Below are 26,022 nucleotides of genomic sequence, written 5' to 3'. Positions count from 1 at the left end.
CTGATCACCCAAGAATTCATCTAAATCAATACTTAAATGTTTTCTTAAAAAACAAAAACACAAAGCAGGACAGCAAAGGGGGAAAACACATGTGAGTTGATTATTAACAATTTATTTCAAAACAGTACACATCCTCTGTTTTTAACTCAAAGAGTAGACAGATGACTCCTACAAATAGGGCCAGATACTCTGCATTGACGTCAATGGAGAGATGCATGTGTACACCAGCTGAGGATCTGGCCAACATGCTGGGTGTTGTCTCTCTGTTCTGTTGCTCCGCTGATTTACAGTTTAGCGTTGTATAAGTAGAAATGGTCACCTTTTAGATTAACATTTTTGCTAAAGTATGACACAGTTAACCCTTTAATGAGAGTAGTGTCTGGTTTGTACCTAGTGCTAGGCCAGGGCAACAATTCCATTTAACTACATAGAATATGACGCTCACTTGAAGAGGTTTCTGTACTCCAGAGTGTAATCAGTTTCAAGGAACGAAAAATTTGGTCCAGGGAGTAAAGGGTTTTTGCAATGAGTTGTCTTTAGTCTTCTGCAGATCCATCTATGATAGACTTAAAGCAGAATGGAGAAAACTTATAACCTGTCCCCACGTAGAACTTGTTCTGGAACTCCACCCTGATAGGGGAAAAATAAACACAAGGAGAAGTTCAAGAGGCACTGTAATGTGTTACATGAGCTTGCAAGAGACGATAGGGGTGTGGGGAGAGAGGGAAGAAAGGAACATTTAAAAGTCAAGTAGTGAGGAAGAAAAAACTAGCAGCTCCAGGAAGAAAGAGACCGGGAGCTTAACTAACAGTGGAGGGTGGGTGTCAGAAACATGCACAAGTTTCAGGAATCTCGACAGCTTTGTGATGTGCTTATGGACTGGACTGGTGGCTGAGGTAGGGTTTCCTGAGGGCCCCTCTGACATAATGGAAAGGGGCAGGACCAGCAACAGCACCACTGACCACTACATTTCAAAGGAAGAACCACCGCCCTTGACGCATTTGGTTCCCACCTTCCTTGGGTTGGGGACAGGACCATCCCTAGCCATTTGGGTGCCCTACGCATCCCCCCCCCCCGCAGGGGGGCTCTGTGGGACCCCAGGCCTCCCCCCCAGTGTCTGGGAGGCAGGAGCTGGGGGGCAACTTTTGGGGGCCCCACAGGTCCAGAGTGGCCCAGGGGATTAGCGGGGGGCCGGAAGCAGCCCGCTCCGCTTCCCTCGCCCTGGCCCCAGCCATGTCACTCGGGGGAGGGGGCTTGGGAGAAGGGATCCCCTCCCACTGGCAGCAGCAGGAAGCGGAGCAGCCCGGCCCCATCCAGCTCTACTCCACCAGCTCCCAGCCGCAGCGCTCCGCTTCCCATCGCCGGTGAGTGCGGTGGGGGGGACCTTTCCCCAACCCCCTCCTCCCCCCAGCAACACGGCTGGGGCCACGTCGCTCCGCTTCCCGCCACCAGTGAGTGCAGGAGGCATCCTTTCCCCAACCTCTCTGCACTCATCGGTGGCGGGAAACGGAGCGCCGCGGCTGGGAGCTGGCAGAGTAGAGCGGGCTGGGTCCGGGTTGCTCTGCTTCCCGCCACCGCCGGTGAGTGCGGGGTCACTGGGGGAAGAGGCGGAATGGAGGTGGGCCGGGGGTGGAGCAGGGGGGAAGGGTAAGAGGTGGGGCGGATGGAGTTGTCTGGGGCCCCACACTCCCCTAGGGACGGCCCTGCCCCTTGCGGGGGGGCCAGCTGAGGGATAGGGCTGGTCGCCGGGGCTGGTGCTACCATATATGCAGCACACAGTTGCCTAGGGCACCATGAAATTTGGAGCAATTTGGTGCTCCAAATTTCATGGTGCCCTACACAGCTGCGTATTCTGTGTATGCCTAAGGACGGCCCCTGGTTGGGAGTACAAGGAGGAAAGTAAAGCATTTGAAAGAGAGTAACGGCTGTGGCTGCAAAAGGAATTCAGAAGAGTCACTGACCTTTACAGCCCCTCTCATACATCAGTCTGAAAACACTGTCAGTGAGGGGACAATCACCAGTATCTTGGAAGCAGGGAAAACTAGGCCCTTGTTCCTACACTAAACCTAATATCCGAGAGAGCTTTGATAACCACCAAGGGCAGCCAAGTTCACTCCTTCGTGCAGTACAATAGAATCTGAGCTAGCAAACTTATCAGGCCCTCCAGCCCCATATCAAGTGATTCCAAGCTTTACAAGCTGGTTTTTGCTGATTGTATTGTGCGGTCAGGGATGGAATGTCACATGATGGAAAGTACACAACGCAAGCTCTCCAAGAGAACTCCAGGGCCGATGAGTTTTTTTTTTTCTTGCATTGGATTTGTTTTACATATCAGCCTGAGTTCTTATAAGATCTTAGAAAAGTGTCTGAACCCCTAAGTGCAGGTGGAACAGTGAGTTAACACTAAATCTTCCACCACCAGGAAGCAGCTTACAAAAGACAGTTACCTTTTCCGTAACTGGTGTTTTTTGAGATGTGTTGCTCATGTCCATTCAACTTAGGTGTGTGTGCTCGCCGCATGCACCAGTGCTGGAAGTTTTTCCCTCACCACTATCCGTAGGGGACCGGCTCCGGCGCCCCCTGAAGTGGCGCACACATGCCGCGGTATATAGGGCGCCGCCGGTTCCCCCCACCCTTAGTTCCTTCTTGCCAGAAACTCCGACAGTGGGGAAGGAGGGTGGGTTGTGGAATGGACATGAGCAACACATCTCGAAGAACACCAGTTACAGAAAAGATAATGGTCTTTTCTTCTTCAAGTGCTTGCTCATGTCCATTCAACTTAGGTGACTCCCAGCGGTACCCTTGGAAGCGGGTAGGAGTTCACGGATGTGTCGATTGTAACACCGCTCTGCCGAACCCAAGCATCGTCCCTGGCCTGCTGCATGATGGCGTAGTGGGCCGTGAACATGTGCACTCAAAGCGTGGGCCCGTGAGCCTGGACGGAACCAAACTGAGATCCCACCGAGGGACCGGGGACCAAACTCGAGGAAAAAGTCTCTCGAGACCTCTGAGGAACCTGATCGTCATGTCATGGGAGAACACCGTTTGCCCCTAGATGGGCAGATGAAAGGCAGAAATGGCCACCAGATGCACCGTGATAGAAGAGTGCGCCAGGCCCTGGTTCCTCAACTGAAGCAGGTAGGCTAAGATCGACTGCACCGAAGAATGCGAAGGGGAGATGCCCCGTTCGGCCGCCCAGTGGGAGAACCTCATCCACTTTGCCAGGTAAGTCTGTCTAGTCAAGGGCTTTCTACTCTCGAGGACCTTGTGGACCCTTCCAAACAGCCCATTCCTCAGGGTTCAGCCACGCAACATCCACGCCATCAGGTGGAGGGACGCGAGGTTGGAGTGCAAGAGTCGGCTGTAATCCTGTGACAGCAGGTCTGGTCAGTTCGGCAGGGGCCATGGAGGGATCGCTGCCAGGCTTGATAGCATCCCGAACCAGTGCTGGCGAGGCCACGCTGGGGCAATCATGATAACCTGAGCCTTGTGTCTCTTGATTTTCGCTAGTACTTTGCTGCTGAGCGGAATCAGAGAGAACGTATACATCAGGCTTCCCACATGGCAGGAGGAAGGCGTCGGAGAGCGAGCCCTTGCCCAGACCCCGTCTGGAGCAAAACCTGTGGCACCTCTTGTTCTGCCTGGTGGTGAACAAATCCACTTGGGGAGTTCCCCACCTCTGGAAGATCATGCTGGCTGCCGCCAGATGGAGCACCCACTCGTGGTGAGAGGAGAAGTCCTTGCTTAGGTGATCTGCTAGCGTGTTCTTGGCACCCAGAAGGTGATACGCTTCTAGATGGATTCCATGGTTGAGGCAGAAGTCCCAAAGACAGAGTGCCTCTTGGCAGAGGATTGGACTCCCCCTTGTCTGTTGATGTAGAACATCGAGTCTGTGTTGTCCATCAAGACTCTGACCACTTTGCCCAACAGGTGAGGTAGAAAGACTGCACATGCTCGACGCACTGCCCTGAGCTCTTTGAAATTTATGTGTAGTGTCGTTTCTTCTTGGGACCACATACCTTGGGTCTGGAGGGTGCCGAGGTGCACCCCCCAGCCGAGGTCTGAGGCATCTGAAACCAACTCGACTGTGTGATGAGTGCTGTCAAAGGGGACTCCTTTCAGGACTTTCTCAGGGTAGGTCCATCATCACAGCGAGGTAAGTACCGCCGCAGGAATGGTAACAACCTTTTCCAGGTGGTCCCTGGACTGGGAGTAGACCGTCACCAACTGTAGCTGCAGGGGTGGCATCTGGAGCCTGGCATGGCACACCACATATGTATACGCTGTCATGTGACCTAGTAGGCACAGGCAAACCCTGGCCGCAGTCAGGGGAAATGCGGAGACTTCCACGATGAGGTCCGTCAGTGCCCTGAATCTTTCCAGCGCCAGGAACACCCTGGCGCAGGCAGAGTTGAGCACCGCTCTGATGAAAGGAGCGGTACCAGGAGTCAGAGTGGGCCCGATGCCGGGAAGCACCTGCACATGGTGATGCCCTCCTAGGGGATCGGTCACGGTCCGAGGAATGGTGACGACGGTCCCTCAATGGGTCCCTGGAGTGGTACTGGGATCGGTACTCCTGCAAGGGGGTGCATGCCCCCAAAGGTCTGCGCCCGGTGACCGGCGAGCTGCGCCTCGAGCCACTCTGCCTGTGCCCAAGGGCCGGGGACCGAATGGGGCTGCACAGTGTCTGCCTTTTGCGGTCAGATGCGTGGTGGCTACAGGAGGGCGAGTGTTGGCGGGACGTCCCCCACGACGGGGAATGGTGCCTCCTGAGGTGGGGACCGTGGTGGTCCGAATGTGGGTTTATCCTGTGACCGGTGAACAGCAGGAGCCAGTGTGGGCGGCACCGGGAGGGACATGATCTTCTGCCCCACCTGCAGGGCCTCTGGCATGGACGGCATCTGGAGCTGACGGAGGCCTCTGCCGCTATCCGGGGTAGCTGGCGGGGAACGGGTTGGGCTACAACGCTCCACAGGAGCTTGGGCCCGAGATCCTGACATGGGTGAAGAGTTGCCCGGCACGGGACCTTCCTCACAACCAGTCTTATCCTTTCCCTTGTGGGAGGTTGGAGACCGGCCTTGCACCACCTTCTTGGGCTTCTTAGTTGAAGACACGGATGGGGACCAGTGCCAGCTAGTGAACGGTCCCGGTGGGGCACTGTGATGATACTCGGTGCTGAGTCGGAGCGTTGCTCCAGTGCTGGGGTGAGGGCCGACTCCATAAGGAGCGCTCTTAAACAAACATCACGCTCCTTCTTACTCCTTGGCTTGAAGGAATTGCAAATTTTGCACTTCTCACTAATGTGTCCTTTGCCCGAGCAACGCAGACAACTGCTGTGTGGATCACTAACGAGCATGGGTCTCTTGCAGCGATCACAGGTCTTAAAGCCCGGGGATCGGGGCATGCCCCGTCCCGAGGCAAAGTCCTGTTCGGGACCTACAAAGTCTCTAACTCTAGCTAAGGGATTTATAAACACTAACAGAAAACTATATACACTATAATACAAGAGATAACTAGTTTGTATGAATGAGCAGCAACAGCACTAGCTGAAGTAGCAACAGTTCTAGCACCGTCACTGGCGGCAAGAAGAAACTGAGGGTGGGGGGAACTGGCGTCACTCCATATACTGCGGCATGTGTGCGCCACTCCAGGGGGCACCAGAGCTGGTCCCCTACGGATAGTGGTGAAGGAAAAACTTCTGGCACCAGTGCATGTGGCGAGCGCACACATCTAAATTGAATGGACATGAGCAAGCACTCGAAGAAGAAACATGAGCTACTCCCCAACAGACATGAGTTTGGAGGTCTCAATTAGGCCACTTCACCTGACTGTTTACATATTTTTGCATGCCTGCCCGTCTTCAAACAGGTAAGTGCAATAGTGAGCAGTGTTATGGCATAAGCCGGAGGTACAATAATATGGCTGTGATTAGAAAACATCCTGTAACAAATATGAGCATCTACCCAGGCATACAGTCTCACTCTCTAATTAGGTATGTACATGCCCTCACCCGTGCCCCTCCCCACACCCGTCATCATGGACTCTCTGCAGTAAAATGTGTGCCCTCGTCTCCCAGAAAGTGCACTAGAAAAGGCTTGCATAGCTTGAAGGACAGAATCCTCTGGTAGAATACGTACCAGTGAAGGCGCAGTGCGTGCAGGAAGGCAGAGAGGCCCTCCATGACAAGCAGAATAGCTACAGTCAGAACTGCAAAGATGGCAAAGATGATGAAGACCCCAATAAGTCCTCCCCAGCCGCTGTTCTTGAGTCCGATGTTCATCACCATGGTCCAGAGGACCTCTGATAACTCTGCAAAGCAAGCAGGGGGGAGAGCAAGAACAGTTCAACCGTCACAATGGTAAAATCCATTCGCCCATCCCATTCGGTGGATGGAACCAATCCATTTGTTCTGTGCTCCATCATTCTCAATGCCTTCCCTAAAGGGAAGCTGTATGTAGAAGTAATGGGAAGTGGGTATATAGTGCAGCTGAGGTGTAATGTCATGGTCCTCCATAGAGCCCCATCGACTCCAGTGGAGCACTGCCAGTTTATACTAGCTGAGGATCTGGCTCTATGTCCCTTTGCGGAGTTGTGTGTGTGGCTGCACCTGCCAGAGATCTTTAGAGAAATCTGGGATGCTTCCTCCTGAGATCTCACATTTGTTTTTATCAGAGTTATAATAGTTTGTGCCATTGTAGTAGTTCTGGTCCCCCAGTCAGTGGGATGCCAGGAGTGTCCTTTATGGTTTTGCATTTCATCCTTACTGTCAAAATCAGTTCCCTTTCTTACTACTGAGTGTCTACTTGATCTCCAGCTAATGTTAAGATCTGTGATCCCAGTGGCAATAGGTGCCTATGTAAAAGGTGGGTTCTCTTGGGGTTCAGCATTATTTCTCTGACCATTCTATCCTATGATTTTGGGATGCCAGCTACAAAAGTCCCTTGCAACGCTGGCTACAAAAATCCCTTGCGAACGCCTGGTCTCACTTTCAGGTGACATTGTAAATAAGAAGCAGGCAGCAGTATCTCCCGTAAATGTAAACAAACTTGTTTGTCTGAGCGATTGGCTGAACGAGAAGTATGGGTAGGTCTACACTTACCCGGTAGTTCGGCGGCAAGCAAATCGAACTTCTGGGTTCAACTTATCGCGTCTTGTCTGGACGCGATAAGTCGAACCCGGAAGTGCTCGCCGTCGACTGCGGTACTCCAGCTCGACGAGAGGAGTACGCGAAGTCGACGGGGGAGCCTGCCTGCCGCGTCTGGACGGAGGTAAGTTCGAACTAAGGTACTTTGAACTTCAGCTACGTTATTCACGTAGCTGAAGTTGCGTACCTTAGTTCGAATTGGGGCGTTAGTGTAGACCTGCCCTAAGACTGAGTGGACTTGTAGGCTCTAAAGTTTTACATTGTTTTGTTTTTGAGTGCAGTTATGTAACAAAAAAAAATCTACATTTGTATGTTGCATTTTCGCGATAAAGAGATTGTACGACAGTACTTGTATGAGGTGAACTTAAAAATACTATTTCTTTTGTTTATCATTTTTACAGTGCAAATATTTGTAATAAAAATAATAATATAAAGTGAGCACGGTACACTTTGTATTCTGTGTTGTAATTGAAATCAATATTTTTGAAAATGTAGAAAAACGCCCAAAAATATTTAATAACTTTCAATTGGTATTCCATTGTTTAACAGTGCGATTAATCTTTTTAATCGCGATTAATTTTTTTGAGTTAACCGTGAGAGTTAACTGCGATTAATCAACAGCCCTAGTTTTTACATGTCCCTCTTGACTGTAGTATCTAAGCACCTAATAATCTTCATTGTATTTTTCCCCACAACACCTCTGTGCTATTATCCCCATTTTACAGATGGGAAACTGAGGCTAAGTGACTTGCCCAAGGTCACACAGGAAGTCTGTGGCAAAGCAAGGTATTGAATCGAGCTGTCCTACAGTCCATGCTAGCATCCTAACCATTGGATCATCCTTCTTCTGTCTCCTTGGACAGTACAGAGAGATCCTTAAACTATATTTTGATGTAAGAGTTCAGATGAATGGGGTATCATCTTAGGTGCCAATAGTTGTGATGAACACCTCTGCTAAAAGAAAAACAGGTTTTCAGATGTTCATAAAAGGGCTACCTGTATATTTAAGTGCATGTCATCCTTTTACTCAAGCTTCTTATACTTTTTATCACTTTATCTCGAGTATAAAGGCTAGTGTGACTTGGCTTCTAATTAAATCCTATTAGACTCACTTATGTGCCAACAAGGATGTTATAAGGGGAAGTGCAGCTCACCCCTTCCAATCCAGGGATCTCTGCACTCAGAGGTTTCCTTCTGTAGTTGCCCATTTCTAGATTGTAAGCTCTTTGGGGGCAGGGACTGTCTGTCTGGTGCTGTGTTGGACAGCATTTAGCACAGTGGGGCCCCCAGTCCATGACTAGGACTCCTGGGTGCCACAAAAATATAAATAATAAATATATAATAATACTTAGAGTTGGTAAAAAAAAAAAAAAAAACAGAAATTCTGTCCTGCAGGGAATTCTGATATTTTAACACTTGTTTCATCCCAAATCCGGATGAAAAGTTGACATATCAAATTTTTTCATGAAATGGAGAGTGCTAAAAGAGTTTGATTGGAAAATTTCAGATCAAAATGAAATGTTTAGCTATTCCCACATCAAAATGTTTCATTTTTATTTGCTGCACAGAATCAAAGTATTTCTTTTCACATCAGTTTGACATTAATCTGTGTCTGCCTGAGCTGCCCTCATGGGGAGTTGTAATTCTGGTGCTTCGTGCGCTCATTCTCCTTTATGGCCTGGATTCCCCGGATGTGCTACATCTTCCCGTGATGGACCATGAGGGTTCAGTCAGAAAGGAAACCTCAGTGCATCATGGGAAAAGTAGTTCAGCCAGAGAGCCAAGGCCACAGCGGGGACATGAGGCACCACAATTAGAAGACACCAGAGGGACTCAGACTTTAAGGCCATAAAGGACCATCATGATCATCTAGTCTGAACTCCTGCACGTTGCAAGCCACGGAACCACATCCACCCACTCCTGTAGTAGGCCCATAACATAAGGCTGAGTGACTGAAGTCCTCAAATCATGGTTTAAAGACTAAGTTACAGAGAATCCACCATTTACACTAGTTTAAACCTGCAAGTGCCCCGTGCCCCATGGTGTGGCAGCTTAGGTGAACACAGATTGAACTGCCACAAAACATTTTGATTTTGTTTGACAAACCAAAATATGTTCATTTGGGTTGACATTTGGTTTGATTTTCCTGATGGAAAATTGAAAAATTTTGACAAAATCAATTTTTTTGTGGGCAAATGTGGATTTTTGTGGAAACCAAAATTTTCCACCAAAACCTTTTTGCCAAAAAATTCCCAGCCGGCTCTAATAAAATCCTTTTTGTAGCAGCCCTTCACGGTCACTACTGAATAATAACGACCATCGAGCGATAACTCACGTGCATGAGCCAAGCTGAGTGCCCAGAGCCGGAGATAGGAGGCCGTGTTGGAGATGCAGCCCAGGCAGTATTCGATAGTGTGGATAGCTTGGTGGACAAACGTATCGCCAAAATTGAACTGAAATGATGTAAAAATGAAGCTGCTTCACTTACGCTCGTTTAGTGCTGCTTGTTAACAGAGCAGCGCTGCCTATGAACTTGCTGCACATTGGTCTCCTTTCTCCTCTTCACTACAAGGGGAGCAACACATGGGTACTTCACAGGTCAAAAGGGCAGGTTTGAAAATTGTTCCTCCCCCTTTATTTTCCCAGCCCACCATTCCCAGAAGAAAGACAACTTGAGGCAGCTGCTAAAGAACTACTCCATATTTTGCCAACCCTACAATTTAATCCCTGGCGGGGAGTGACAGTGAGATTACCACCGTCCTCCTTGGGCTCCCCTAAGAACTAAAGCTCTAATTTATGGGTGGAACTGCACAGGAAACCTGCTGGCAGATGCTTCTGGGGACATATACTGAATCAGTGAATCTCCTAAGAGCCAGCTCCCTCCTCAGCCAGCCAATCCCACTTCCCGAACTGCCAGCTGACTATGAACCCCATCCCCCTGAAGCATCTGGGACTGCTGTGAACCCCACTCCAGGCAGAGTGTCTGCTGCCAGAGGCACACATCCTGGGTTCCCCCAGTTCAAATGAATCAGGCCTAATGACCCCACACACACACCCCTTACAGGCTGCAAGGGTGCAACCCTGAAATAAATGTGGAGCACAAAGGGGCTGATCCAACAGTACTGAAATCAATGAGAGTCTTTCTATTGTGTTAAGTGGGTGTTGGATCAGTATATTCAGAATAACGCCCAACTTCTGTCACTATCTTAGTTGCTCTCACCTTCCTCTCCAGATTTCAGGTTCTTTTAATGCAGAACACTCCTGTGCTTTTTCCGCCAGGACAACTGCTTTTTCTTCGGGCAAGTCTACACTTAAAACACTGCACCGATGCAGCTGCTCCACTGTAGCACTTTAATGAAGATGCTCTAAAGAGAGCTCTCCATCGGTGTAGTTAATCCAACTCCCGAAGAGCGGTAGCTATGTCGGCGGGAGAAGCTTTCCTGTTGACATAGCACTGTCTACACAGGGGTTAGGTCGGTATAACTACATCACTGAGGGGGGTGGATTTTTTTCACCCCTGTGCGACATAGTTATACAGATATAAGTTTGTAGTGTAAACCAGACCTTTGTGACGGGCAAAACTTCAGAAGGTAGGGGGAGATGTTAAACCTTCTGCTTCAGGGCTTAAGCCAACTCTAATAATTAGAGAGCAGGATGAGACTTATATGGGGAGCATATTGTTCCACATCTGCCTTCTGCAAGGTCCTTATGCCTTGCTCTGAAGCAGCTGGTACTGGCCAATATCAGAGACAGGGTATGGGACTGGATGGGCCTTAAGTCTGATCTAGTCTGGAAGTTCCTATAGTTAGATTCACACCCAAAATCTCTGATGCTTAGCCTCAAAATCTGAACCTCATGGATTCACAGAACTGGGTGGGAAGATACAAAAGAACAGGTTCTCCCACAGGAAGTATGTTATGATATGATATTTTGCCAGCTATAAACTCAGTGAGGCATGAAATTGAACAATACTAGATGGGGAGCAGAAGGAGCGAAAGGGGATGGGGAGTTATACCTGTCTGAATCTCAACAAAGTTAGGTTCAGATCTGGTCAGAGCACTGGGTTAAGGTTCAAGGGGCTCTTCTCTTAGAAGGAACTGGTTCAAGAGCTTTCCCTGAAACAATCAAAAAGGCTGCAGGCAAATTCCAAGTCCTCAGTCTGGCCTTGCAGGTAGGATTCATGAGGACTGCTCCTCCCCCTTTCCCATGTTCTGATTTCCCTACCTCTTCATCATGGTCATCATGTCCCCCATGGCCACCACTATGGTCTTCCTGACCAGCTTTCTTGGCGTGATTGGAGTCAATGATCTCCACTTCAATGTCACCAGCAGGGTTTTCTGAAATGGCCGGTGTCTGGAGCTTTCAAAAAGGAAAAGAGAGTGGCTAGGTTTGTATTATTCTAATTGTCTTAATGGTCCTACAGGTCAATAGATGCACTATATAACTATATACGTATGCAGTACATAAATCCCCTATATATTTATAGCACAGACTATATGTGATGTAATGGTGATTTCAGCAACAGTCAGACATTTATTAGACTAGAGAAAGAGTGTATTTCTGCCTCCATCACGAGGAATAAATAAATACTTTAATTTCTAGAGCATCTTCCAGCCAAGGATTCCAACATAATTTACATGCACTATCTTCAGCCTTGCAACTCCTTTGTGAGGCAGGGGGATACCATCTGCATTGGGCAGATGAGGACACTGCGGCACTGAAAGCCTGATTTGCTCCTTGCAATCACACGATGCAAATCAAGAATAGTTGTAGCCAATGGAGTCACGCGGTTATAAGGAAGAGGAGAGAATCAGGCCCACGGAGACTCAAGGTCACACAGTAAGTCTGAGAGCGAGATCTGGGAATAGAATCCAGATCTCCTGACCTATATCCTGTGACAACATCTCAAGACTATCCACTCTCTCTCTCTCCATAACCAGTATTTGTGGAGCATCATCAAAGTGCATAGCATTATAATACACACAGGATGACTTGATCCATGCCTCTAAAGACCATAAACGAGCATGTGAAGAATCCTATAGCAAACTTAATATATGACACAATAAAAGTCTCATTCTAGTACGGATGCAGCAGTTTTTTAGGACATACCCTGGCATTCTTTAATGCTTCCAATAGGTTTTGTAGGAAAGGTCTCATAATAATGTGCTTTGTTCTGTTGCACCAGTAATCGCTGTTATACCTGCTTATCTCAGAGTTGTCTTGAATGTCATACAAAGAGCGCCTTTTGTTGGAGCTGTATGAATCTGGCAAAATCTAAGATCGGATCAGGCAGCTGACATATGAAAATCATTGGTTGGAATAGGGGGGAAAGATGAGGAAAGATATCAAATGTTATTGGCATAAAGCAGAAACTGGAGTCAACAATGTAAAACCTGCCTGAAAGTCCCAGAAGAGTTACACAGTAAGAAGTTACAGGACAAACGATAGGTTCTGCGTTACTGGACTGGAAAAGGTCACTTAGCATAACCAGCTGATCTCTTTTTAAATGAAAACATCTGGTCCATATAAAAGATACTCCAGTCACATCTAACTACCCAGAAAAGTAACTCATTAGAAACAAATGCGATAAAGAACAGAATTCACAAGCAGCTTTGACTGTTATGTGCAACAGAGCAGGACCAGGGGCTTTATGAGATGAGCTTTATCATTTAAGGAGGAAAGTGTTATTTAAAAGTGGTCAATCACTTTTAAATCAGGCATTTCCCCAGGTACTGTATACGTTGCCTGAGAGCACCATTTCTGCCCTGCTCCTAGTTTATATGGAGCAAGCAATCAGTCATAGCAGTGATTGTGAACTGAGCACAGCAGGGAACTGAGGCAATCACCAGACCACTGGCCTCACAATTACTTTTTTCTAACTGCTTCTGACCTAGGATATAGTTTCTAAAAAACGCTCAGTGTTGGCCTAACTCTGCTCCAATCAAAGTCACTGGTAAATAACTCCCATTAACTTCAAGGGGAGCAGAGTTAGGTCCTAGGCTGAGTGCTTTGGAAAATCCCACCTCTAATCTTCAGCTCTGCCCCCATCCTACCGCAAACAGAGCTGTCTGCAACTTCAGAATGCAGCCACAGACTTGTGCCCTTACCATACGCCGAGCTTTCCGGTGATTGGCTCGGAGGATGAAAGGTTTAAATAGAAGCATCCAGGGAACAGCTATCAGGGCAAATATGACCAGAAAGCTCTGGACTTCTTCCTACAAGAGACCAAAGGGGAGAGGAAGGGGGGAAATCTGTTAAAGGGACATCACAAAAGCTTCTTTTTTTTTTTTTTTTTAAGTTTTTCAAGTGCAATTATGGTCAGAAAAGTGATTCAGTAAAAATGGCCCCTTCTCACTCAACTGATCTGCTCCCTGTGTGCCTCCAGAGTGTCATCTGCTTGCTTGGTGACAAAAATAAGCACATACTCTCCTTTGCACTCCTGTTAACACTGCAGACCCTACACAGCTACTGGAGAGTGAGTCTATTCCATCTCAGGCATCATCAACAGTCTTGGTAACTGAGTCCAAACTGCAGGACAGAAATCTGACCTCAGAATGCTGTAGGGTTGCACAGATGTAACTAAGGGCAGAATTTGTCCTGCAGACCCTTCCTTATTAGAGATGAAGTATGTACAAGCCAGAAAGAACGCAGCTGGACTTTCTGAAACCAGCATGAGTTTGCAGGGCTGGCAGTTAGAAAATACATCTTCTCATGTATTATCTGACCAAATGGACAGAGCTGGTAGGAAAACAGTTTTATTTTGACTTTTCATTAAAAGTACAGAACCTCCAAACCAAATAATTTTTGATCAAAAATTGCCTGAAAACAAATACATTTAAGTTTTCAGCCAAAAATGTCGAGTTTTCAGCTTTTCCAATGAAAAAATCAGAAATTCTAGAGGAAAGCAGACATTTCTGGGGGGAAAATTGCTTTGTCAAAACCTGGTTTTATGTCAAAAATAGTTTTGCCAAAAAATTTCTGAGCAGCCCTAAAAACGGAGTCACCACGAGACAATAGAGCACCACAGCGCGTCACTTCCACAGTCACTCTCCCAGCCTTGAGCACGTCATCACTGGGGTCAGCAATTAGGCCATTTCCTCACTACCGGAGCAACCTGAATTCCAGGAAAACAACCCTCCGCAGCCAGCCTGGAACCTGGCAGTTGAGCCCCTGGGGGCCTCCCCAATAACAACATTGATTTTGCTGCCTGGAGACAGGATTTGCCTCTCACAGAACAAAATGGCAGCAGGGTTAGACTTTAAGAGGAGATATTGCTTTCACTAGAACCAAATTCCACCCTACACAACCCACCGCACACAGAGGTGTGACTGAGGGCAGAATTTGACCCATAGAAATTTTCTCAACCGACTTGAACTGTTTGAAGGGTAGGACCAGTCTGGGGTCTAACCTGCTTATTGTACCAGTGCCTGTCTAATTTTCAAACTAACATAGCTTGGGGCCCACACACACCAGTTAATGAAGCTGGGCTGAAACGGCTCTCTAGACTTGGGGTAAGTAGCTAGGTGTAAAAATACTTGAGTCCATACCTGGTGCGGATATAAGGGGCCGTTTGTAGGATCGTTGTAATTAAACAGAAACATGTTGATGAAGTGGATGAGAATGCTCGGTGCTTTCTGGGATACATGGACGTCGAAGTGGCACCATTTGAAAATAACCATGAAGACCAGGTAACCAAACAGGCAGAGGATAAAGATCATCTCTGGAATGAACTGCAGGACGATATTTATGGTTTTCTTGAAGTAGCTGGAAAGACAGAACCCCATCGAAGGGATTGGTACGGCACACACGGGACAAGATCACTGGCTTAAGGACTGTGGAGCACATCATTTAGTCTCCGAAAAATGAAACTAGCATCATACAGCTACAGATGGACAAGGGAGAAATGTGTGACTTGGGCATCCTTAGGGATTAAAGGTACTATTTAGATATAAATATTATTTTACACATATTCTATTCAGGTCTTACACTTTGCCCATCATTCTGGTATCTGAGCATAGATTATTACATTTAAAAAGTACCTTAAAAGAATGTTAAAGTAGCAAATATTAGGAAATGCCAGAATTAAGGTTACCTGTGAAGCCCTAATTCACCCCCCTTGTGTGTGTGCATGATATAGTCTTTAGTTACATGATCACATACTATTTTTCTGTAGGATCCCTGCCTCATTCAGTGCACAGGATGGGTGGTGCTCACTGAATGAGCATTATTCAATGTTTTGTTTTCTCCTCCCTGTGTGACCCCAGGCCTTATTTATTGCATACCATCCACACCCTGCACTGAATGCAGAATTATTAATTTCCTTATGGGCTTTTCTATGATGCACTCATCATATTACATTAGTTCCTAACAAGCATTGGTGAATTTATCTTCACAGCACCCCTCTGAGGCAAGAGGTTTTTAGCCCCATTTTACAGATGGGGAACTGAGGCATACAGATTAAAGTCAAAAGTGCCCAGTAATTTTGGGTGCCCAATTTGAGGCATACAGGGCCTGACTTTTCACAGCACTTAGCTTTATATAACACTTTGTGTTCAAAGCACAGCTCCCACTGACTGCAGTTACAGCCGTGAGTGCTCAGCACTTCTGCAGATCAGACCCAGGGTCTCAAGTTGGGCACGCCGAAAATGAGGAATACACAGTTAGGGGCCACCTGGGAAAAGTTTGATTTAAGGGACTTGCCCAACATCACATAGGAACAATAGGGCAGAGGCAGGGATAGAATTCAATTCTCCAGGGGAGCGTTCAACTGCCTTAACTATGAGACCAGCCTTTCTCTTCCTGCAGTTCCCTGCTTCATTCACCATGCACCTTCCAACTTTTCAACAAATGAGAGTCCTATAGGCATCCCCGTCCACTACACAACCTCCATTCGTTCCCAGAACAGAGTCTGGGTTTTGTGGCTGTATTATACATATAGGGCCTGATCCAAAGCCCACTGAAGTCAATGGAAAGACTTCCATTAACTATAATGGGCTCTGGATCAGGCCCAGAGAGAGAGATTTTAACAAAAAAAAAAAAAAAAAGCTATGGATTCTACATTTAAAATTAACTGCACTTCTGTATCTCTGAAAATATTTTGTGAAATCAAGAACACACACACACACACACACACACACGCACCACTCAGCAGAAAAGCCACAACCCTAACGAAGAAGAGATTGTGAAAACTGGTGACCTGTTGCACTTGGTTCAGCTGCAGCAATGAATTGGAGCAGTGATGTGCAGCAACGCACAGGGCTTGCCCATCTGCATTAGAGGCAAAATTCACTTCACCTGCACTAAACCGAAGAATCAGTCTCTATGTGGGTGAAGTGCGGGTGTGGGGCACTGGCATGGTCAGCAGGGTTGCTGCATGGCTATGGCAACCATATTTCCTAAAGTAAAAATGGGATGGCATGGCACTTGCCCAAGCTGTCCTTCCCCCCTGCCCATGGGGCTCGCCAGAGCCGCCCTCCCCCCCGTGCTTACAGGGCTCGCCAGAGCTGACCACACCCCCGCTGCCCGGGGCTGACCCTCCCTTACCCCAAGCTCCGTGCCCCATGCCACCCAGGGCTGGGGCTCACTCCCCAAGCTCTGCACTGCCTGGGGCTGGGGCTGACCCCCCCGCACCAGAACTCCATACCCCATGTTACCTGCGGCTGGGGCTGAGTACCCGAACCCCCTGTCCCCCTAAGTCCCGCTGCCCAGCACCTCACATCACTGCTCCCCCACCCCCCAACATTCCTCCGTAAACTGGGCATTCGTTCATTTGCTCTTGCCACCTGATCAGTTGGGAAGAGCAAACGGGACAAATGCCTGTTTTTATCAAAAACGTTGGGAAAGCCGGGACAGAGTTTAAAAAGAGGCCTGTCCCAGCCAAAACGGGACCTTGGTCCCATTAAGCCCTCCTGTGGCTACTACCCTATCTTATGAGCCTTAGACATGTGATGGGACACAGTTCTATCTCCTCACCTAGCTAGGTTTTCATACTGTGTTCGTCATGATATATGAGCACCAACTAAGGTCCCATTGGCACTGCAAACTGTAACCATGTTGTACATGGGTTCTCTGACTCAGTTGTGAAGTGCAGACGTACCTTACTTCCAACCTGTTTTCCTACAGTCTTCTGGGCCTTATTTTCTCTAAAGCTCTGTCTACACTAAGTGGAGGCTGTGATACAAACAATAGTCCAAGGCTTTCGCCTACTTACAGGGACATCGCTAGGTCCCAGCCGCACTAAAACATGTTGCAACTAGGCTGAGGGACAAGTGTGCGGTTACTGGGACACCTGAGTCAGCGATAGCTGTGGTATAAAAGTGAACAGTAGAGGGAACGTTGGGCTGGGGAGAATTTTCTGCAAGGCTGAAGGCCAGGAATGCAAATCTCTTTCAGTGGAAGCTAAGGCCGTGGAAAATACATAAAACATAAGTACATAAGAATCACTTGCTAATAAGGATAAAATATTCTGGCCAACACTTGATCCTTATCTGGATTTTCCATTGTACCAGACTAGGGTGCGGTGCCCAGGCTTCAGAAGGAGTTAAAGACACGAACCTATTCATGAGCAGCAGCAACAGGCCTAGAGTCCATGCCCAGTAACCCAGAGCAGCAACACATGCAAACCTTTAAAAGGCACATGTGAGACCATTGCACTTACATGTGGTTGAAAAGACTGAGTGTGACCCCAAAGACCATCTGCGTAATCCCCATGACGACAGACATCTTCATTTTGTAGGAGTTTAAGAACGTCAGCTTGTTTGAAGCAATATTCCAGATCTTCAGAAAAGCGAAGGGAGAAATAGATAAAAAGAGCAGGATTTTCGGGAATTCTTTTGATAATGACAGGTGAAAAATCATTAGACCATTAATTTCAAATGCCATCAAACTCCTTTTGCTAGTTCTACTTTGAACGATCCCAAATGACTGACATCTAAGTCTGACTCATAATACCTTGGACTTATATAAAGCTTTTCGCCCAAAGATTTCCAAGATAATTATTATCCTGTTTTTAAACAGATGAGGAAACTGAGGCAGAGTGCTGAAGTGACCTAAGATCATGCACATGGCAGGCCAGTGGAAGAGCTGTTATTATAACCCCGATCTGACCAGTGTCATGCACTAGCCACTAGACTGTGCCATAGATGTTGGAACTAGGGGTGCTGCCACACCCCCTGGCTTGAAGTAGTAATAACAACCCAAATACATAGTTTCCACCTTCAGCACCCCCATTATAAAAATTGTTCCAGCACCACTGGACTGTGATGGCTCTCGACAGCAGAGGTGGATAGCAATGAGAATCTCCTTTCTGCCTTCATCCACTATAAAAAAAGGTCTCCATGTTCGCTGGAGGAAACAGTGATCCGTAGAACATGTGCTCATTTCAACTCAAGAAAGACTATTCTCATGCATGAAACTGAGAGACAGCTCTGGTCACCACTTAAAGGGGCAGCTGAACCATTATGGTTATGGAAACCATTTAAACAGATCCGAAGGCAGGAAAGCCTAAGAGAATCGGAGGGTTCATTGGACTACCTGAAGCCGAGGGAGAAATTAAGGATGAAAAGTACCTTGCATGTAATTCAAATAATTTATTTGCCTCATTTTTCACTGTGGAGGATGTTGAGTAGATACCTCCTCTGGAACTTTTCTCTTAAGGCAATACATGTGAGATACAGTATAAAAAGGAGCGGGGGGGGGGGGGGGGGAGAGGCTGGGTGGGAAGGAAGGTTTGCTGGGAAAGTAACATACTAGTTATTTACTTATTTAGCTAGTAACATAGTACCTTCTACAAACGCTTTAGACTAGGAGATACTATCATTTTGAAGGAGACCCCAGTATAGTCAGATCTCATAATCTAAGGTGACTATTTCTCTTCAAGGTATAAAGGCATCATACCATCCTGCTAACCCTGCACAAAAGTATTCTAAACAAAAAGAAACAAGCCAGGCCTTTATAATGAGTGAACTGGTTAAACCCCATAGAAATGTTCATATTAAAAAAGTAGAGAGACAAGATGGGTGAGGTAATATCTTTTATTGGACCATCTTCTGTTGCTGAGGTGAGAGAAACTTTCAAGCTCACCAACAGAAGTTGGTCCAATAAAATGTATTACCTCACCCACCTTGTTTCTCTCACATCTTGGGACTGACACGACTACAACAACCCTGCAAACAGACTAAGAAATGTGTGGCACGGTCCATTTCTTCATTGTTAGGATTACTGTTAGAACTTTCAGCTAAACCTGTACAGTATTGGAGAGAAACGCTGCCATCTAGTGGCCTGCTGGGCTCATCACAGTTATTCTTGGCTCCTTTCATGTTGCTGCATGCTGCACATCTACATTCCAGTTAAATGACACAGCTGGGATAATTGCTTTGTTTCAATAAAATCCAATTAACTAAAAATAATTATGCAGCAAAGCCCAGGTCCTGCCCTAAAGCTAGCCGACCCAGCCACTGGTGGGTTACCAGAGTGCAGGGGAATCCTCAGATGGCATACATAAAGCCACTGTAATGTCTTCTATGCCCAGCCAGTGGAATATGCCCATGGTCCATTTATGCCCTCCTCCCCGCACATCCTTGGATGCCAGTATAGCCCACTGGGAGAATTAGCAGCCAGAGTAAATAAAAGTGTATGACTCTCCTAATTTACACCAGCGAGTGGACACAGATGGTCCCAGGAGTGGGGGAGGGAACATACAGGTGGCTTAAACCCACTTTAACGCCACTTCTTGAACTGCAGTGAATGCTTCTCAGCTACACTTCCATGTCTGGGCTTAGGACATTCATATGTTACTGTGCAGCTATGAACTAACTGAGGGTTTCTTTGCCTTGTTTTTTGAAAATGAAATCACATCTAGCTCTTTTACCAACAAGGGCAGGCTGGATGAGACTGAAAGGGAAGTAGGGAGATTGGTGCTAGTGACCACTTGGTGCTAACCGAATTTCATACACAGCATGAAAGAAACAGATTCACACAAAATTGTAACGATGGGGTATTAGATTTCAATACCTCAAATTTGGAGACATTAATAATCTTTACATTTTAGTGCTTTAAATGTTCAAATCACTGTGCATACATTAAGGAGTTAATCCTCAAATCAAAATGATGAGATAGATAGGTACACATTATCATCATCCTTATGCAGATGGGTAAATTAAATCCACTGACTCACAGGCAGAGCAAGGATTAGACCCAGAATTTCCCAAGTGCCAAATCTATGCACATACCTGCAGATCACACGGCCTCTATCTATTGGCCATGGCACGAGGGGAAGGAATATCGTACTAAAATCTTGAATGCTGAAGATGAGCATCCTAAAAGACTCCATAACTAAGGCATAATGGATTTGCAAAGAGCAGGAAGCGGCCAATGTGGCTTCGGGAGGGATTGCTTGCATATTTGAAGGCAATACACAAGCAGCTGATGTACTAGATCTGTAGAAGCGGGGAGGGAATATAACTAAAGATCTTGGACCAACTGAATTTTATTACCGGATCAATTCCAAACGGATATGGATTTCCTGAGTAGACTCCAGGGACTGCTGGATCCAACTGCAATACTTGATTTTCTTCAAGAACATGTGGACTACAAAAGAAAAGAGAAGAGGCAGTTTCTTACTGCCTCAGCCTGAGGTGTTTCTCTATCTAGAGTGCTAAGTACTACAAAATTAAACATTTCGTTTACCCAAGGCCTACAGTGGCCTTGTGTGTGTGCATATGCTATATGTGTGTGTGTACATACATGTATATGCTGGATATACAAGGCCTGACACTCCTATTCCAGGTACAATGAGTCTGGGAGGAAACACATCAAGGTAGCACCTGAACGATTTGGGAACGTCCCAGCACTTTGATTGCTCACATGGTCATTGAAAAGTCTGAAATCCACTTATCCCTGATGTGTTGGATACTAGGGGCAAGATCCTCACCCTCATTCCAGTCCCTTCACACCAGGTAAAAGAGCTGGAGGGAGCAGTGTAAAGGGGCTCTAAAAGCCCTGTAATCTGGACAGGAGTGGGGGTCCCCCAGAACAGGAACTGAGGAAAACTGTCATAAAGCTGCCTTCCAGGATCCCCCTTGTTAGCATCATAAGGACCATGTTGGTGGCAGGACTGGAGCCTTAGCACACAGTTCTGCAGAGGTTCCAGGCAGTACTGCGGCCCATAGGGCAGCCAAGGGGAGGCTGCCATAATTTAAACAGGCCCCCAACACTGTTTAAGTTATGGCAAGAGCTTCCCAAGCTCCCGGAGCATGAGAGTTCTGGTACATCAAAGAATCTCAGCCCAGGAATTTATTGGACATTGATATTTCTCGGATACTAACCATGAAGCCGAATAGTGAACATGGAACGGCCATACTGGGTCAGACCAAAAGTCCATCTAGCCCAGTATCCTGTCCTCTGACAGTGGCCAACGCCAGGTGCCCCAGAGTGAATGAACAGAACAGGTAATCATCAAGTGATCCATTCCCTGTCGCCCACTCCCAGCCTCTGGCAAACAGAGGTCAGGGACACCATCTCTGCCCATCCTGGCTAATAGCCATTGATGGACCTATCCTCCGTGAACCTATCTAGTTCTTTTTTGAACCCTGTTATAGTGATATGGGGATGTGTACAGGCAGGGGAGGAGAGGAAGGGGGCAGGGCAGGCTCCGGGGATAAAAGGGGGCTGGGAAGGCGCAGTGGGAGGCAAGTGGAGGAGTGAGAGAGGTGAGGAATGGGAAAGCCAGGTCATACTTCCATGTGCCAGGGTGATGGAGTCTACTATGCCTATGATGGCCCCTCCCCAAGTCAGCAGCTATTTTAAGTATCTGTTAAAACACACCTGGATTTTGAGATGAGATTTGTCCAAATGTGAATTCAGTCATACAGCCTGGTTCATTCAGACATGAATTCACCCCCGGGATTCAGCCCAGCCTCACATGCATCCTCAGCAGGTCTCGCTTTTAATCCCCATGGAATAAAATATTGTTCCATTATGTGTCATCTTCCTTTTTGTTTTTACATCATTTATCACTTACTTCCACATGTTGTTTCTAAACATGGGGCGGGTATGCCAGGAAGAACCGAAGATGTTGAAAGATTTGGAGAAGCAGTCATTGTAGATAAAGCCAGTATAAATGGAGAATATGCCCATGAGCAGGATCAGGTAGCGCCCCCCAAAGAAGGTGTTCCAAATCTGCAAGGGAAGAATTCAGGGAGAGTAAGCAACCATCACACAACAAAACAATGCTCGCACGGTGCACCATGCCCCGAGAGAGGAATTCTTTTACAGAGTCATTCATTCATTCACTCACTCAACTCACTCCCTGTATTTCCAGATGTTCATGCTTGGATAAGATGTTCCTACAGAAATGGCCTAATTTCAGAAGAGCTGAACACCCAGCGATATTAATGGGAGCTGCTGGCTGCTCAACATTTTTGAAAATCAGGCCACTTAGTTAGATCCCTAAAGGTGGATTTAAGAGCCTGACTTTAGGGTCCGACTTTGAAAACTTAGCCCCAATTTGCACATACAAATGCCAGCTGCAGTTTTGTACAGACATATATGTGGGTGTGAGAAACTGCAGGTGCAAAGTTAGAGCGTGTTTGGGGCAATCTGGCCCTTTGTGTTATTATTAGGCAGAGGAACTACTTGCCAAACAGCTAGGCCTCTTAGCTCCTCTGAGTTTTGCAGAAGAAAATTCATTTAACATTTTGGGGTTTAGATGCTTTCAGTATTGAGTAAGAGTTTTGGAACCCGTTGCAAGGCTGGCAGGATGCATTCAGCCCTAGGAAACTCACCTCATTATTGCTTTTCTGGGCCAAAAGTGTCTTCTCGTTAGTGACCATCCAGAGGGCGAAGCCCAGCATAACAGCACCGTGGCCACAATCTCCAAACATCACCGCGAACAAGAAGGGGAAGGTAATTATAGTGTATGGAGCTGACGGAAGGAGACAGACAGGAGCTCAGTTTCACTGAAGGACCTCAACAGGAATCAGCTTTTTAAATCAACCACTAGGGTCAGAAGGCCAGATTCTATGCCATGTGTAAAGGGGTGCAGTTTCACTGAAGTCAATGGAGCTGAACTAATTTGCACCAGCAGAGAATTTGGTTCAGCTTTGACATACGTGGTTTTGGATCACAAAGTGTGGTCAGAGACCAGAGGCCCTTCCCGCTGACCCATGCCCTTGGCAGGATCTCATCTTCAGGCTGCAGCAAACCATATGTCTTTTTACCTGGATTCATCTCCCTGTAGCTTCCCACACCATAAGCATCCACAATGTTCTGAAAGCCTGCAGTGAACTTGTTGGTTCTGTTGAAGGTGGGTGGGGCCATCTTAGACTGTACTGCAGTCAGGATAGGGGAGATGGTAGAGCCGCTACGTTCCTGCAAACAGGCGACAAGGATGGACGTGAAATGGTGGGGGTGAACATTAGCTTGTTCTTACTAGTCACGTCACGCTGTTTTGCAAGAAACCTCGCCCATGGAATAGTATTTGGCTAGTGAACCCTGCCCAACAGGTCTGCATTATACACCCCTTTAGCACACTGTCTCCCAACCTTGAAAGCAGGTCCCCTCAGGAGATGGGATAGACAGACTAGCCCCAGCAGACTCGGGGCACAGTGGTGTTGGGCAGAACTGCACATTCCTACACCTTGCTCACTTCCCGGAGGCAAACATGCTCCCACAGCCGCAAGTGAAGGGGCAGGCAGCTCCATGACAGCCGCCCACCTCTCCTCCTTTCTCTGAGTGGGCCTAATGCTGCTGGGTGCTCAGAGCAACTCAACGCAGAGCTCAGCTCAGCCACGAGAGCACATGTGGCCCAGGGATGTCCCCAGATGCCCCCGTGGATGTTCCCACCCAGCCTGAGCTGCGAGCATCTCTCGGTCAGGGAATGAGGACAGGAGCCACCGGAGCCAGGAGAGCCAAAAATAAGAACAGACGAGGTAAAGGACAGGAGAGAGAGAAAAGAGAGGGACAGACCAAAAAACTGGCAGAAGAAAAAGAAGCTACGGTGGGTCCTGGGAGTCCATTCCGAAGCAAGAAGGGGGCTCCAATAAAAAGTCGTTGGGAAACGCACTTAGCCCCTCACCATTCCCTGCTGGAGAGCTCTTTTTATCCTGTCTGAGTCAGCCATTGGGAACCAGATCTCGGCGATGACGCACTGCTGGGTGACGTCAATGTTACAGCAATTCAGGATGTGGTAGATGGCCTTGATTTTCTTCACCTTGATCCCCCAAGTCCACACGTTTGCAGCTGCCTCGCGCAGCAGCCGCAGGCGGTGCGATTCCGTTTGGGTGATCACCTGCAAGCAAAGCAGGAGCAATAGTGAAGCAACGGGGACGTATTTGGTGTGGTGCCCTTCAGCTGCATTTTCGGGAAGCCTGGGGAAGGATTGCAGGTATTTAGTATGAGTCAGCCAAACACCCGATAATGGCATTCAAAGATGTCTGAACATGGACACAATTTGCCAATCTCTGGAAAGCTGAAATACTGGGGGGGATTTATCGCAGCTTCATTCCTGTTAATTCCAGCTCAGTAGCTGATACCGCAAGGCACATTTTCCTGACCCCTGAAATTTAAAGCTCTGCTCATTGGGAGCTTGGTCCTAAAAGGGGCTGAGATATTTCTTGCAGACACCGAGCACCTTCAATGCTCGATGACACCTTCAGGAGTTCTTGGGCAACAATTGTAGGATGTAGGATCAGGCCCTAGTTCGGTCTCTCTCAAGAAGGTCTCCACAGCTAATAAGCACTGAGAGGAGTCTGGCTGGCTGAGGCAAGCAGAATTAAAAGCAAAATCCTGACCAGCTGGCTAGTCAGCAGTGAGACCATTGGGGGGTCACTCTGACATGAGCATTTAGAAAGGGGATGATATCACGTCAAATAAATGTCTGCGTCTCCAACTGCTAGATGGGACGGTCTGGAACAAGGACAGAGAATGAGGGCTGCCCACTATGTTGCACGGAGCAGCATTACAGAAAGTTTGCACAACATAAAAACCAAAGCTCCACACCCAATGCATCGGTCTCATTTTCAAATAGAGGAAAATCCGTGTTTTTATAAATGGGTGGGAGCGTTTTATTTTAACTACAGCACTCTTTCAGGGCCCCATCCGGACTTCAGCAGCACTACTCACAAAGTGGAGCACGGGCCACAGAACTGGATGCCTAGTTCTTACCCCGCATCCTTACTATGCCACCCTCCTGCCTTACAGGTTCACGTGGGTCTAAATAGGGGCTGGGTGACAAAAGTCAAAGCAATCCAAACAAATGACTTTTGGAAAGCTCAGCATGATTCAAAGACAACAGAATTCATAGACTATTTAGGACATTATCAATGCCAACTAACCAGTCAAATAAATAGATTAAAGGCCCAATCCAAACCAATGGGCGTCTTGCCACAGACCGCAATGTGAGTTCGATCAGGCCCTTTAATAGCAAAGGTCACGTGTAGGATAAATTATCTCACAAACGCATGGATTTTTAATATATCACACGGTTATGCAATTTATCACGTGCCTTTAGCCAACTCAGCTGCTCAGCCAGTTTCACTAGGACGACTGCTAACATTCCAAACCTCTGAGCCTCGTCATTCAACTGCCACTGGGTTCTTTTCCCCAAAGGGGAACTGCTAAAGAAACTTTTCCTTATTTCCCCTCAAATGTGGACTTTTCCCCACAAAATTACAACTGCCGGAGGCAATTTTCAGTTCTGCCGCTGTCAGAGATTTAAGGGTTGAGATTTCAAAGTTAGAAACAGGAGGTGGATACCACTGGAAAAGGGAGCTCCCTGGCTTTCCAGTGTGGTTCAGGACTTGTTACTACACCAAGGGCCTGAGAGATCAGCCATTTTAGGTACAGTAAAGCTATTTCAGGTATTTTTAAAGGTTTTTATG

General features: G+C 47.2%; 1 protein-coding gene across 1 annotated transcript in view; it reads right to left on the bottom strand.

The window, feature by feature from the left end:
• Positions 1-536: 536 nt before the first annotated feature.
• ATP6V0A4 (ATPase H+ transporting V0 subunit a4) overlaps positions 537-26,022 on the bottom strand; it is a 45,672-nt gene continuing 20,186 nt past the window's right edge. The window contains exons 9-20 of the mRNA XM_024211586.1: positions 24,219-24,431; positions 23,362-23,512; positions 22,927-23,066; positions 22,164-22,321; positions 20,638-20,731; positions 17,802-17,920; positions 14,692-14,908; positions 13,252-13,359; positions 11,369-11,503; positions 9,480-9,597; positions 6,138-6,309; positions 537-630 (exon numbers count right to left, since the gene is read on the bottom strand). Of these exons, the coding sequence (XP_024067354.1) occupies positions 537-630; positions 6,138-6,309; positions 9,480-9,597; positions 11,369-11,503; positions 13,252-13,359; positions 14,692-14,908; positions 17,802-17,920; positions 20,638-20,731; positions 22,164-22,321; positions 22,927-23,066; positions 23,362-23,512; positions 24,219-24,431 (1,719 nt within the window). The remainder of the gene's footprint in view (positions 631-6,137; positions 6,310-9,479; positions 9,598-11,368; positions 11,504-13,251; positions 13,360-14,691; positions 14,909-17,801; positions 17,921-20,637; positions 20,732-22,163; positions 22,322-22,926; positions 23,067-23,361; positions 23,513-24,218; positions 24,432-26,022) is intronic.

This window comes from Terrapene carolina, unplaced genomic scaffold (assembly GCF_002925995.2).
Source record: "Terrapene carolina triunguis isolate 2854851 unplaced genomic scaffold, T_m_triunguis-2.0 Scaffold247, whole genome shotgun sequence".
NCBI classification, from domain to species: Eukaryota; Metazoa; Chordata; order Testudines; family Emydidae; genus Terrapene; species Terrapene triunguis.
Note: the sequence above shows the minus strand (reverse complement) of the source record. Positions and strands in the feature narration are given on the sequence as shown.